This window comes from Phacochoerus africanus, chromosome 6 (genome assembly GCF_016906955.1).
Source record: "Phacochoerus africanus isolate WHEZ1 chromosome 6, ROS_Pafr_v1, whole genome shotgun sequence".
Taxonomy (NCBI): Eukaryota; Metazoa; Chordata; class Mammalia; order Artiodactyla; family Suidae; genus Phacochoerus; species Phacochoerus africanus.
The window spans coordinates 25,202,650-25,217,868 of record NC_062549.1 but is presented as its reverse complement, the minus strand read 5'-3'; the positions used below and the strand labels follow the sequence as shown (position 1 = coordinate 25,217,868).

General features: G+C 33.9%; 1 protein-coding gene across 2 annotated transcripts in view; it reads right to left on the bottom strand.

The window, feature by feature from the left end:
• Positions 1-15,219, bottom strand: part of CSMD3 (CUB and Sushi multiple domains 3) — a 1,203,192-nt gene that overhangs the window by 587,185 nt on the left and 600,788 nt on the right. For both annotated transcript variants that reach the window (XM_047783389.1, XM_047783390.1), the window contains one exon: positions 11,798-11,919. In XM_047783389.1, the coding sequence (XP_047639345.1) occupies positions 11,798-11,919 (122 nt within the window). The remainder of the gene's footprint in view (positions 1-11,797; positions 11,920-15,219) is intronic.

Here is a 15,219-nt window from a genome sequence, read left to right as displayed (position 1 = left end):
AAGTAATAGATTTCCTCTCATATATTTGCTGGCAAAATGGGGAGCACAATTCTTTGGGAGACACATTATTCAAAGACAATTTAATATTATTTGTTAACAAAATATACTCATGCACTCATTTACTTTTTATGTATCTATGTCAAAATTCATATTTAACTAAATTATAATTGTTAAATTAAGAACCCAATATTAAAGAATACTATAATTAAGAATCTGTACAAGAAGACATTAAATATTGTCCTACTTAGAATCATGCCTTGAGCAAAAAACAATTTATAATAAAGTATTATTCAATAACAGAAAAGGTAAATGAATGCCTAAAGCTACCAATAGTACCAGAGGATAAGTGAAAAAGGCTTTAACATTTTAAATTATTATTTAAAAACAATTTTATAATTATTTTTTACATTCGTATTTTAAAAAGAAGTGATTTAAAGAAATGAGAGGTTTCATATCCTGACATTTTTAAGCATTATAACAAAAAATATATTTTTGATTATGTCTATTTCTTGATTTTTTTAAAATCATCTTTTATTAGCATTGACTAAAGCAATTGTTTTGGTCAGGTTTAAATACGGAATACATAAAAACACTGAATTTTACATGGCTAAAATTTAAAAAAACGTTTCCCTGTTCTACACTGAGTTAAATATTAGTGCTCTCAATTAATAACTGCCTGTTAATAGAGATTTAAGTTGTTTCCCACTTTTTCACTATTATAAGCAACATGGTTATGAGCAATATTAAAATTTTCTGGTTCAAATGTACAAGTATATCTCTATGTAATGTATGTACTTATAAGTGCAATCTCTGGATGAAAGTAAAGCAAACATTTATAATATTGCACCATATAGTTTGGATAATATTTTACCAATTTAAATGCTCACAACTTATATACATTAGATTCTATTACTTCTACCAATCTATATGGTATAAAAGTGATTTTTTGCATTGTTTTCATTTTTTTTCCTTTTTTTTTTTTTGGTCCATGCCCTTTGAGCATAATTAATGAAGTTGTTTAACATTTTTGTCTAGTACATTTGATGACTGTATGTCTTCAGGGATGTTTCCTGTAAACTAATTTTGTTCCTTTGAATGGCCACACTATTCTGTTTCTTTGCATATTTTGTGATTTCCTTATTGTTGCTAAAAACTAGATTTTTGAATATTATAATGTGGTATTTCTGAAAATCAGATTTTCCCCCTTCCCCAGAGTTTACTTTTTTTTTTTTTTTGATTTTTGAAGACGTGTCTATATAATGTTTTAACTGGAGTTTCTTTAAGTTCAAAAATATACCCATGTTTGGGCTGCTATAACAAAACACAATAAACTAAGTGGTTTGTAAACAAAAGACATTTATTTTGTCTCAGTTCTCAAGGCTGGCAAGTCCCTGGTTGCTTTAGTGTATGGTGAAAGCAAGCTTCCTGTTTCATAGAAGGCCAACTTTTTGTTGTAGCCTAACATGGCAGAAGGTTCTAGGGAGCCCATTGGAGTCTCTTTTATAAGAACACAAATCCTGTTCATGAGGTTTCCACCCTCAGGACCTCCTCCCAAAAGACGCATTTTCTAATATTATATTGAGCTTTAGGATTCTGAAGGGACAGAAGCATTCAAAACAAAGCAAGACCTCTTCCAGTTTTTGAGGATTGTCTCAATACTGAGTTACTCAGTATTAAAGCCAGTATTAGAGTTACTTGCTGCTGCACTAAGCCTATAGATCAGATAGTGGTGAAAACTTAGTGTCTTAGTGTCTTTACACGTCTTTCTGAGCACGTGTCTTGCGACGGGCACACATGACTTTTAAAAATCTGTCATACACTGGAGGCCTAGGGCCTTTTTTTTTTTTTTTTTTTTGGCTGCCTTGCGGCTTATGGAGTTCCTGGGCCAGGGATCAGATCCAAGCCATAGTTGTGACCTTTGCCAGCTATGGGAATGTCAGATCCTTTAACCCACTGTGCTGGTCAGGGATCAAACTTGCGTACTGGCACTGCAGAGCTTCCAGTGGGAACTCCCAGAGTGCTTCTGAATGCCCTAATTTCCAGCAGAAACTCTGTTTGTTAATTCTAGTAACTTACTCATGGTGGATTGCTTACCTATGTCTTTAGTCATACTTTATAGTAAACACATTTTTATTGGGGCTTAAACTCTGAGAACTCTGAAGGTCTTAAACTGGGTATAATTTCATTCATTTTCTGCTAACTGGATCCAAGTGTTACTACCAAGCTGGTGCCAATCTAACATTCTTTGAGGCTTTCAACTAAATCCTAAAGTTTCAAGTTCAGCTTCTTGTTGATCCAAGGAGACGGGGCCGCGGTTTTAGTCTCTAATTCCAGGGAGTTATTGTCATTTGCAAAAAGGAAAATCAAGCTTTCTTTACATTTCATCTCCAAATACCTTTCCATTCAATCTCCTACTTTCATTTCAGTTCATGATTCTGTTATTACATATGTGTAATTGTACTTGTGTTTTTATACTATGTGTGCATAGTCTTATAGACATCGTTTACTTTATTGTGAACCAACAATGCACTGAAAAATGTGTTTCTTCTATTTCAGTGGGAGGACACTTCAAAGTACCTCATCTGGCACCCTTTCAAAAGCGAAATCACATGACCCATTTTACCACAAGCCATTTCACAACAGATCCACGAGTGCACTCATTTTAAATCAGGACATGTCTTCTATTATATGGCTTTAAAAGCCTAATAGGCTAGCAGATACAAATTAGGAATCTAATAAGTGACTGATAGTTGATTGCTAATTCTATGCCAAACCCTTATTGTTTAATCATGTCCTAAAAAATATGGACACCCATTTAATGGTAGATTTTATTTTGTCTGAATTGTAACTTAGAGTTATGCATGTATATATGCAACAATGAGAACTCTATTTCATTTTAAATTAAGTGATGAATTAATTACTAACTAATCCATATACTTTCAGATAACCACTTAACCACTGAGCTGTCACTGAAATTTTAGACACTTACAATTCTTGAACAATTTCAATGACACCCAATCACTGAGAAGCTAGAATAGCCAGATAGAATTGGTAGAACATATTCATTTTAATTTGATTCTTGGAGGCTTAGTTTAAACTTGATTAGTGGACTAGTTCTTTAGAAGTAAAATCTATTCATTAAAAGAATAAAACTGCCTTGGTCAAATCTGGAGACATTAATATAAATAAAGCATCAGAGCAAAACTCAAAAATGTTATATTGAGATGTTTCCAAAAGAAAAAAAAAATAGTAGAATGTATAAGGTAATTTGTAAAAACAAAAAGAAAATAAAATATTTTTGTTCAAACTAGAATGTAATAAATAACATCAAGAGTATGAAGGAGTTCCCCTCGTGGCTCAGTGGTAATGTCCCAACTAGTAGTATCCATGAAGACGTGAGTTTGATCCCTGGCTTTACTCAGTGGTAATGAAAGGGGTGGACTGTGGCAGAAACTATCGATTGCCTATCCAACAACCACTTGTTCACTCCAGACATTTTTCTTCTGAACGGGACATTGATTTTGTTCAGCTTCATAACTTCCTATGTTATCCTCATGTTTTAGGGACTGCTGATCTCATACCAAGTTTCATGGAATGTGTCCTGAGTATATGTCAATCTTAGCAGTACTATTTTGAATGTCAGGGATAAGATAAGATATTAGTAGGTGACCTAATTCTGTTCAATGGAAGGTGAGGAGCAATATTTCAGGGGCCTTTTGGGAAAATATTTCTTGGTGCACAATGAAATACAAAGAATCAATCCTCTTTGGTGCTGACTGGATATGGATGTATTGATTAAAGTCATCTTGCATTACATAGTTTGAGGATAAAGCCAACACATGGAGATGCCTAGAGCCAAGAGAGGGATGTTTTTTAATCTATGCTTGAGGCTTGCATACCTCTGGACAGTATGTTGTGCTAAATAATGCACTTCCGTATTATTTAAAAATAGTTTCTCTATACTTAAACTGAAAACATTCTAGTGTATAAATAGGTATAATCAATTCTAAGTTTAAAAAATATGCCTTGCCAGTAATTTGACTGTGTTTATCTGGCTAACAGTGATGGAACTAAATTCAATCTCAGACTTGCCTAATACCACAGTCCAAGTGCTCAAATATCACACTATTCTGAGTTTGCACAGCACAGGTCTGCAATTTAGGAAATACTTTCTGTCTACCAAACACCTGATATATAATAATGTAATTTCTAAATAAATTCTTTGATGTTGCACATGTGTCTCATGTATTAAAAAGTGATGGTAAGGGAAGATAATTTCTGATATCTGAAAAGTAATGAATATTACATCAATTGTGGGAAAAAATATAGGAAACATGAATTGCTACAAGTTATTCATCTTCCACAATAAACTGTATTTTTTGCATCAAATTAATTCTGAAATCTGATGACATTTCTCAGTATTTCTCTAGCTGTACTCTAGTTGCATAGGACAATTTTTACCAAAATGACAAGCACCACACTCAATGAACATTTGATGTTATTTAACTAAATAAATTAATGATGCTTTAATATGAATACCAAGGTATTCACATTAGTGAGACAGAATAATATAAAGGCACAGGCAAAACTAGGGTTTAAGCCTCATCTCTGTCACAGAATGTTAAGTTATTTGGGGGAAGTTTCATAACTATAAAAGAGTATTTATAATTCATAATTCCTAAGGTTGAAGTAGGTATTGAATTAAACAGAGTTTGTAAAACAGAACACAATGTGATTGTTATATAGTAGGCCTTCAATAAATGACAGTTATTATTAGCTATGTTAAGCTAATCATCATAAATTTTACATCTGTTCACAATGGATCTTGAGGATGAAGTTCTTTTTTTTTTTTTTTTTTTTTTTGTGCGCCCACACTATGATTCAAAAAGTAAAGTTCCCTCTTCAAAATCTATGCTGGAAGTAGCTTTTCTCTATTATGTTCATTTCAGAATGACTCTAATTCACTTTGTTATCAACAAGTATATTTCCTACCAGATGATGAAATCTAAAATTCACAATATAGGCATAATTACAAAATATATATAAATGTAAGCTTTGCATACAAAGTTTAAGGTATGCAATGCCATATTACACAATCAGTTTGACACCTCATTAAAGCACTTCTCTTTCCATATACTTCCCAGACTTTGGTGACCATAGTTCAATTTGGAGACAAGACATAAACAAGATAAATATAATACCCTGTGTTAAGTGCTTTGGGATGTGGACACACAGGGTTACATGGGAGCAGGGATGAGATCTGCCCAATTCAGTTAAACAGTAAAGTGAAAAGATTTCCTTAAGGTGAAAATCCCCAGGCAGTGCAAAGGAAAGATGGGAACTGGGGAAGAAAATTGTAGGGGAGAGTATGAAAAATGGTACAGTGGAAAGAAAAAAGTTTTTGTTTTTATAATGCCTACTGTGAAACAAGACATTATGAAAAGGAAGACTAAATATGGAGGTAGGAACTACATCATGTTAAGGACTTTGAACTTTATCTTATAAATGAGGAACAGTAAAAAAGGGTTTTGAGCAGAGCGTTAGGATTTTAGTTACTTTTCATGTGCTTACTTCAGCAGCAGGAACATCTGGATTTGAAGAGGAAGAGTTAAAGAAACTGAGGACCTAAACTTGAGCTATGAAATAGGGGTGGAGAAGAGTAGACCCAATCTAGAATTTTTACCCCAACTAAAAATTATTGTGGTCATTTTCCCCTTTTCTCTTTTCATACATATAGAAGCACTAGTCAAAAGCCCATTCAAAAAAATCCATGCCACACAAGACTATTTTATCAAATATTATGGGTATAATCTAACTCAAACAAAGCAGAATATGCAACACATTTGTTAAAAATCACATATTTCAGAATAATCCTAAGATTTGACTGTTTTGTGATATGTATTATGTATGATACGTATTACATGTGCATATGGAAAATTAGTATTCAATTACTGTTTAATTAGTAATCATTCTAATTTGCATATTTTTGGAGAAAAATATACAAAGGCATATTTATATTAAATTTGTGGGAGTTGCCATCCTGGCGCAGTGGTTAACCAATCCGACTAGGAACCATGAGGTTGCAGGTTCGGTCCCTGCCCTTGCTTAGTGGGTTAAGGATCTGGCCTTGCCATGAGCTGTGGTGTAGGTCACAGACTCGGCTTGGATCCCGCGTTGCTGTGGCTCTGGCATAGGCCAGCGGCTACAGCTCCGATTGGACCCCTAGCCTGGGAACCTCCATATGCCACGGGAGCGGCCCAAAGAAATAGCAAAAAAAAAAACCAAAACAAACAAAAAATTTGTGAAACAAGTAAATATTGTAATATATAAAAGGCTTAAATGTGACTCATACCAATGTAACATATTTGCAAGTAATCTCATTTTAGAGGAATAAATTAATCTTTCATATTCTAAAGGATTATACACTCTACTATTACACTTATATATTTTATTACAGAAGATACATCCCAAGACTCTGGACTAGGCCATTCTAAAATGAGAAGTGTCAGTCTAGAGAATTCTCTACGTTCATCCACTTTGCTGCCAGCATCAGGTTAATAGTTTCAGTTCTTACAAAGGTTTATATTTTAGAGACAGAGGAGGAGATGTGAGATATTGATGGAATGATAAAACCTTTCAGCTTTGTTTTACTTTTCTATGCTTTTTGTATCTGTTCACTGGTCTTCCCCTTTAGGGCATCACTGGTATGTAACAATGACAGATTAAATACAGCACTACAAATGTTTCACTGAAGAGAAGAAACTACATAAAATGAAAAGTGCATCAAATATTAAATCTATAATATAACACTACAAAGCCATTGGTTATTTTCTGTCATTTATTCATGCTTAGCTACTGGAGGATATAATTTAAATTTCATAGTACATATAAATGATCAACTTGAAGTTACAAATTTCGAAGAAAATGCTTGCAGATAATTGTTATTGGTTTTAGGATGACATTCATTACAAATTTGTGTCTGTTACCTTGTATATATCAAAAAACTTTTTAAAACAAATCTGTGTGGTTCATTAAATTAATTTGATAAGAAGTACTATTTTGCCAGTTTTGTCCCTCATTAATAGTGAAGTCAGCCTGATCCAGGGTATCTATCTCTCCCTTTATTCATCTATATCTTTATTTTTTTTTTTTTACAGAGAATCTTTGGCTTGAAGCTTTATTTTAAAAAATGAGATTAGTTTAAAGTAACCAAACATACACCATGCTAGTGAGACTCAGATACTGTGCGCTCAAATATACAATGAGGCATACAGTGCTTCCTCAGTTTATCCTTATTATTTTCCTTATAGTACCAAAGAGGAAGGATGCAAGATATTAGCTTGTCAATTCATGGTCTTCATTTACTTTTGCGTATGTAATTTCTTCAAGTATTATTAATTAATACATCTTTTGGAAGACTTTGTTTACCACCAAAATTATCTTTTTGAGTAAGTAATTTATGTAGAAGCCCAAGAATTTAGGGTGTAAGAGGGATTATTTGCCATTGAACCCATTGCTTGTGACAGCTATCCAGGAAGAAAGAATCCTGGCCCATGAATGAATATTCTTTGCAGCAAGTGGTTAGAATAAGAGTAGGGAGAGGTAGTTATACTATTGTTTCCTGTTCTATGAACTGCACTTCAATTAATAAGCCTCTATTTTAAATTTTGGATGTTATATTGAAACAAAAATCAGATCATGTTAAGTCCTCTCCGTAAAAACTCCTAATTAATTCATTTATAAATTTTTATTTAGAGCTTACACTTTACCAGCACTATCCTAGTGCTGGGTATACAAACTTTCCTCCCTTCATCAGGGAATTATAAAAAAGATAGAAAAGGAGCATATGACATAATGTCATATGACATGAGGTCTTCAAATACCAATGTGTTATAAGGTGCTGTAAAAAAAAAAACGATCCAGGAGTTCCCGTCGTGGCGCAGTGGTTAACGAATCCAACTAGGAACCATGAGGTTGCGGGTTCGGTCCCTGCCCTTGCTCAGTGCGTTAACGATCCGGCGTTGCCGTGAGCTGTGGTGTAGGTTGCAGACGCGGCTCGGATGCCGCGTTGCTGTGGCTCTGGCGTAGGCCGGCGGCTACAGCTCCAATTAGACCCCTAGCCTGGGAACCTCCATATGCCACGGGAGCGGCCCAAGAAATAGCAATAACAACAACAAAAAAGACAAAAGACAAAACAAACAAACAAACAAAAAAACAAACAAACAAAAAAACGATCCAAGGAGTTGTAACCTAGGTGGTCAGTGATACAGTGGAGAGAAGGTGACATTTAAGAGATATATGTATGAAGAAAGAGTGCAATTGTTTAGGCCATGCTCTTCATTACATTTTTGGATGAATCTCAGAGGGCCCTGTGTGCTTCGGACTTTCTTCACCTCCATAGCCTCCATTTCTTTCATTCTTCTCCTTACCCACCATGCCATAACACCCTACCCATCTTTTTAGTTTCTAGAAGACATTAGTACTTTACAAATACTTTTCCTTCTGCCTACTCTCATGTTTGATTGCTAGTCCCCTGTCATTCTTCAATACTGGATTAAATCTCATTTGTTCAGAAAGGTCTTCACTGACCGTTCTAAGCAGCCTCCTTTTTATTCCACCCAGAGTGTTTCCTTCAAATTGTGACTTGTTATAACTTCAGATTTTGCTCCTTCCCTTCTATCCTTTCTTCTGTTATCATACAGTGTGAGTGGTTTTGCTGTTAGGTCAGGAGGGGACTGAAATTCAAGGAAGATATGTAATATTGAACAAAGGGATTAGACAGACTTGTACCCTTTGATGATATGTAACCGCTGTGACTCTGGTTGTGTGAGAATTATGAGAATAATTAAATCATCCCAGTGACTTTCCTCTACACTGGTTAGAGATTCCAGAAGTTCCAAGAGCTATAATACTATGAATAGAAAGTGCTAGATACAATACTGCACTCCTCTCTCCACACCACCTAGCTACAGCTGTTGCTGAGAGGCTGGGCAGCTGAGGGGGAAAAAAAAAATATGTCACAGAATGATGACCATGGCTCTTATTGATTCCTCCAAGGTTGTCATTAAGATAACCTACTTTGCAGTAAAATATCTCGGGGTCAGGAAGCAAAAGCTCACAGCTCTCTCCAGTTCCTTTTTTCAAACTTTCTTGGCATAAGCCTATTCTGACTTTTTAGAAACATCTGCTGATGGCTCCCAATGACTAATATCAGCAGGGAGTCTCCACAAGGATCCTCCAATTTCTTAAATGTGTGACAGCATGTGTTATCTGCACAGTGGGAAGCTAAGATCAAACACTGATAGAGGCATTATGCCTCATCACACTGTGGGCATGTGGTGGTAGTAGTGGTGATAGTGATGGTGATAGTGGTAGTACTAGTCACAATAGGAGGAGTAATAGTAATATCATTATTGATAACATTTCTTGAATAAGTACTGTATTCCAGACACTATTCTAAGCACATGGTGTATGTTATATAATCCTTCCAAAAGCCCTATGAGGAAGGCATTATTATCTTTATTTTATAGTTTAGAAAACGAAAGCCTAAATAAGTTTATTTTTTGGTGGTGATCTGTGATTAATTATATCACTATGCAATAGGTATATCTGCATACACACAGATACTTTTTATATTTGCATATATCATCAAAATATATGGTATAACTTGTTAGCACATAATAAAATTGATCTGAGATATAACCAATATTTTAAAAATAAATAGATTACAAAATAGAGAAATGCATTCATGTAGTAAGGGAACACTGTTTTGTAGCATTATGTTGTGTGTGTGCATGTGTTTGTAGTGTGTGTGTGTGAACTGGACCACAATGTAAAATATAATTCTAACTGTAGGTCATAGTTGAAAAAGCTTGGATTTTTATAGGATATCTTAAAATCAGTGTTAAGTCAACAGATCAAAAATTAATGTCCTCAAATCAGCTATTTAATAAAAATAGCAAAGCAAGGAATTATATCTTCCTTAGAAAATAAACTGGATTATTTTAGAGAGAAATAGAAGAGATAAAAGTCTGGCGGATTGGTGAAGATAAACAAGGAGAAATGTGATGACCTCTGTGAAACTTCAGGTAACTCAGTGGTGAAATGAATTAAACTTAACAAAGTAGACATCTTATAGACAAAGAGATGATTACACTTACTGGCAATTATAGGTAATTACCATGACACAAAAGATTTATCTCTCAATGCAAGATAATATAATGTTTGTTTCAAACTTTATAATGAATTTGCTTCATGCTCATTTTTGTATAAGATATTCCATGTCTTAGTGTGAGACATGTTATTGTAAATAACACACATATTATAAAGTACATAGCATTGACCTTGGCTACCGAAGTGATCTTAGACAAATTATTTAGTCTCTTTGTTAAAGGTAGACATAAAATTATTTACCTATTAGGGGAAATTTAAGGATTAAATAATTCATGAAAAGCACTAGGAGTAGTACCTGATATGTTGCTGAATAACCAATAAATGTAAATTTAATTTTTTAAGTAGTTCATTTAAAAAAAATTCTCAACAATTCATAATCTGCACACCAAAGTTATTCAGTAAATAAATATTTGTTGAATTGAACTGAATTGACAACACAAGTTACATGAATAATGCAAAGTCTTTCTGCAGGTAAAAAGTTAGATTTAGTGATTTTCCCATTTATACAGTAAGTTTAGGGGAGAGCAGACCTCGGATGTTATTTCTTACAATTCATAAATCAGGGCTCTCTTATGAGACAAGTATAATCAAGCACTGAGTTGATTTTTAAAACTCTGCCGCTCTTAGAATTTTATTTTATGAACATAAAATCCCAAACATTGTGGAAAATAGTATATAATGTATCTAATAGCAATGAGCTAATGCTTTTAAAGTACTTACTCTACTAACTACTCTGAATGCATTACCTCATTCACTTCTCATAACACTGTAAAATACATGATATTATTATTCACATTTTATAGATATACTGAATTTCAGAGAGGTTAAATAATTTTATCAAAGTTATTAGTAAATTCTAAGTCAGTTTTTAACTACAAATGTGACACAGTTTTATTGACTTTACTGCCCACCTTTCCATAATCTAACCCAGAAAAGATACCATGAAGTACTACAATTCTTCCTATTCAGATCCTCACTGTACATTCTTACACAGAGAAGCAGGACAGAACAGGAACAGAAAACTAGCTAATTTCTGAATAGCTCTTTTGCCCACTCAGCATTGTAATTTTGTTTGAAGTACCGACATGTACACATATTTAGATGTATTACTCATTTTTAGTCAAAAAGAAAGACAACTCAACCTTAGAAATATCCATAATATGAATGCTCTATTAGAGCAGAGCACATTAAAAACAGCTTTTTATAATTAAGAATAGCTGTGTGATCTGTGGCAATACAAAACCACTGAAAGTCAGCTATATATAAAAACATGATATGCCTGAATGATATGTCAAGCAGAAAGATATGAAGTGAAAAGCATTTATTTATGTCTTCTTTGAAAAAAAATATACACTAGCAACCTTCAAAGTTGTATCTCAGAAAGTATTCATTTATAATTTTAATGTGCTCTCATTTATTTGTTAACTTGGAGTAGAACTGCATTATTTTAAATTTACATTTTCACAAATTTTCTCATATAAGCTTATTTTTCATATAATGGATAAGTAGGAAATATTTCAGAAATCATAATTTAGGTATGAATTTTTTTACTACACTTCCCTCACAATCTCTTTGCATTTGCCTTTCTGATTATGTTTTTCCACCAGAGATGATTTTAACTTACCTTATTTGTATTCACTGCTGTGATGACCCAGACACACTGTGCATTGCTGTCATACTGGAATGGAAAGTTGGGAGATGTAAAGGTCCCGCTTGGTCCTTGAAGATTAGAGCCACATGTCTTCACTAAAGGAGAAATTGCAAAGAGAAGTGAGCATGTGCCACATGTAAAGTCATAGCAATAAAATATCTTGTAAAAGACTTTAAATTCAAAATTGCACAATAATAACCACATTGAAATGTATATTATGTCATGCTTAATGTCACTATCAAATGAAAGTGGTTTTTTTTTAACACCCTGAGATGCACAACCTCATATTTTCAACATTAATCGAAAACTAGTTATGAATAAAAGTGTGAGTGAGGCATGATAAATTGTCCTCTGACTGTAAATAGGTTAGTTTAATTAGAGAGACGTTATATTTATCCAATATTGTGTTAACACAATTCTACAAAGAGAAAGTAGAAAAGCCTGGAATTGATTAAGCAATCTAAATAGTATTTTTCTCTCTATTTATTAGGTATACCAGGACTCTATAGTAGCATGAAACTCACAATTGAGATACGGATATTAAAAATATTTTTTCTGTTCTTATAATTGTGAATTAGGCCATGTGGACTACATGAAGAGCTACACTGAAATAATTTTAATAAATCCACCCCAAATTAAGTGTTATAATATTTCCTCAGTTTTCACACCCTTTCTTTTTCTCGTTAACAAGAGTTAGTGACCACATCGTATCTGCATCTTGACTTCCTTCTTGAGCACCATGAAAGTTACTTTGTGGCATTACTTTTGATATACTTTTGTTTGTCCCATTCCATTAAAATCCTGCCTTTTCTAATCCACCAATAATAATCCATTATACTTTTAAATCATGAAAATACAGATTTTCGTCTACAAAATGCATGTAAGACTTTACACAAAATCTCTTTAAAAATCAGTTTATGGAGGTCTCAAAAGTTTGTTTGACTTGTCCGAAATCGCTCAGCTACTAAACAGCATTGTCAAGATTCGAGCTTAGGTCTTCTGACTCCAAGTATTATATTTTTAGTCATTAAATGTGTGTTTTTCTAGCATTTTATATAGGTTTTTTTAAACTATTTTTTTCCTTTAGCTTATATTTTAGCTTAATTCTATTTCAGACAATTTTGTGGTGATGTAATGGTTACTTTTAATTTTTCCTGTTTGTTTCTATTTTCTATTTTAAAGTCATAAAACTGATATTTTACATTAAAGGGAAATTAATAAATGGTATTTTCTTATTTCAACATAAATTACTGATCTTTTTGTTTTCTACCCAAATTCTTATAAGTCTTCTATGCTCACTACTCCATTTTATTCTCTCCTGTTCGATTTGCACCCCCCCCCCCCCAATTTTCATAGTATTAACTCCTGGGCTGCTTTTAGGCTTCCAAAGCTTTAACAAGGCCTCACAAAATTCATGAATATTTAACAAGTGATTCTTTTTTTCTGGTTTTATTGAAATATAGCTGCACATAATATTGTGTAAGTTAAAAGCGAACAATGTGATGATATGATACACACATACTGCAAAAATGATTACTACTATAAGGTTACTTAACACTTACATTACCTCACATAATGAGTAATTGTGCATGCATGTGTGTGTGTGTGTGTGTGTGTGTGTATGATGAGAATACATAACATATAATCTCTTAGTAAGCTTCAAGTATGTGATCCAGTATTATCAAATATAGTCACCATACTGTACATTATATTCCCCAGAAGTCGTTCATCTTATAACTGCAATCCGTCCCTTTAACGAAGCATTTCCAGACTTGCTTGTGGTAACTGTTATTCTACTGTTTCTGAATTTGTCTTTTTTATATTCCACACGTAAGTGAGATCATTATGCTGCAACTGCTTATATGTCTTCCATGTTCACTACTCTGTTTTTTCTCCCCATTCACTTTTGAAAGTATTTCAGTCTAAGTTATCTATTTCAGTGCTGAAACTGCTTTCACAATGGCAGAAATGACCTACTACACCTAACAGTATCTCTTCATTTTTCTACATACTTAATTTCTCAGCAGTAATAGGAAGTACTGATAAACTTGGAAATTCTCTGCCTTCCTTTTCATGGTCCTAAATCTCTTGATTCTAGACCTATTTGCTTTGAATAATTTTGCTCCATACCTGGTATTTTGGTTCTTTTTTTTTTCCCCCCATCTGGCTCTTAAAAAGCATAATAGTAAACGGATTTCATAGAAAGTTTCCATAGGAGCTCAGTGGGTAAAGAACCCAAGACAGTATCCCTGAGGATGCAAGTTTGGTCCATGGCCTCACTCAGTGGGTTAAAGATCCACCATTACCACAAGCTGTGCTTGTGCCTGCGCTGACCCTGAATTACAGCAAGCTGCACCATAGGTCGCAGACGTAGCTTGGATCCAGCATTGCTATGGCTGTCGTGTATGCCTGCAAATGCAGCTCAGATTTGACCCTGAGCCCAGGAACTTTACTGCAAGTGCGGCAATTAACACAATAAAAAATAAATAATTGATTTCATAGTCTATTTTATCTTTGTTCTATTGTCTCCCTGAATAGTTAATCCATTTCACTTTTATGGCTACAATGGTTATTTCTGTGTTGATAACTCAAATCTATAACACCAATTTTGTCATCTCTCTAGATTTCTAGCATAATTTTTCCTCTGGCTGATGGACATTCCATGAATTTTTTTTTTTAGGGCTGTACCTGCTGCATATGGAAGTTTCTGGGCTAGGGGTCAAAGTGGAACTGCAGCGCTGGCCTACACAGGAATCCAAGCCACATCTGTGACCTATGGTGCAGCTTGCTGCAATTCAGGGTCCTTAACCCACTGAGCAAGGCCAAGGATTCAGGGATTGAACCAGCATCCTCAGGGACACAATGTCCAATGTTGGATCCTTAACCTGTTAAGCCACATTCTTGAAGACCTATGTATTCAACCTCTGAAATATTTTATTACCCTAATTTTCTTCCCAATACCTATTACTTCATCATCATCTTCTCCTAGACTAGAAATAGCTACACAACTCCTTTCCTATATTCCATTTTAACTCTCGATTTCATCCTCCTTAGTGTTACCATACTTACCTTTCTAAAATATAGACTTGATTATTTCATGTAATTGCATGAACATGTTATCTATTCTTTATGGGATAAATTACAAACTGCCTAAAAAAGAATATAAAATCACTCCTTTAGGGATACAGATTTATTTTCCAATAAAATTTCCTGCCATTTTATAGTTATACATTCAACTTGTGCCAGAAATATACATGTGTGTGTATATATATATATTTTTTTCTTGACTATATTATATTCCTTCTAAATTTTTTTTTTGTCTTTTTGCCTTTTTCTAGGGCCGCTTCCAAGGCATATGGAGGTTCCCAGGCTAGGGGTCTAATTGGAGCTGTAGC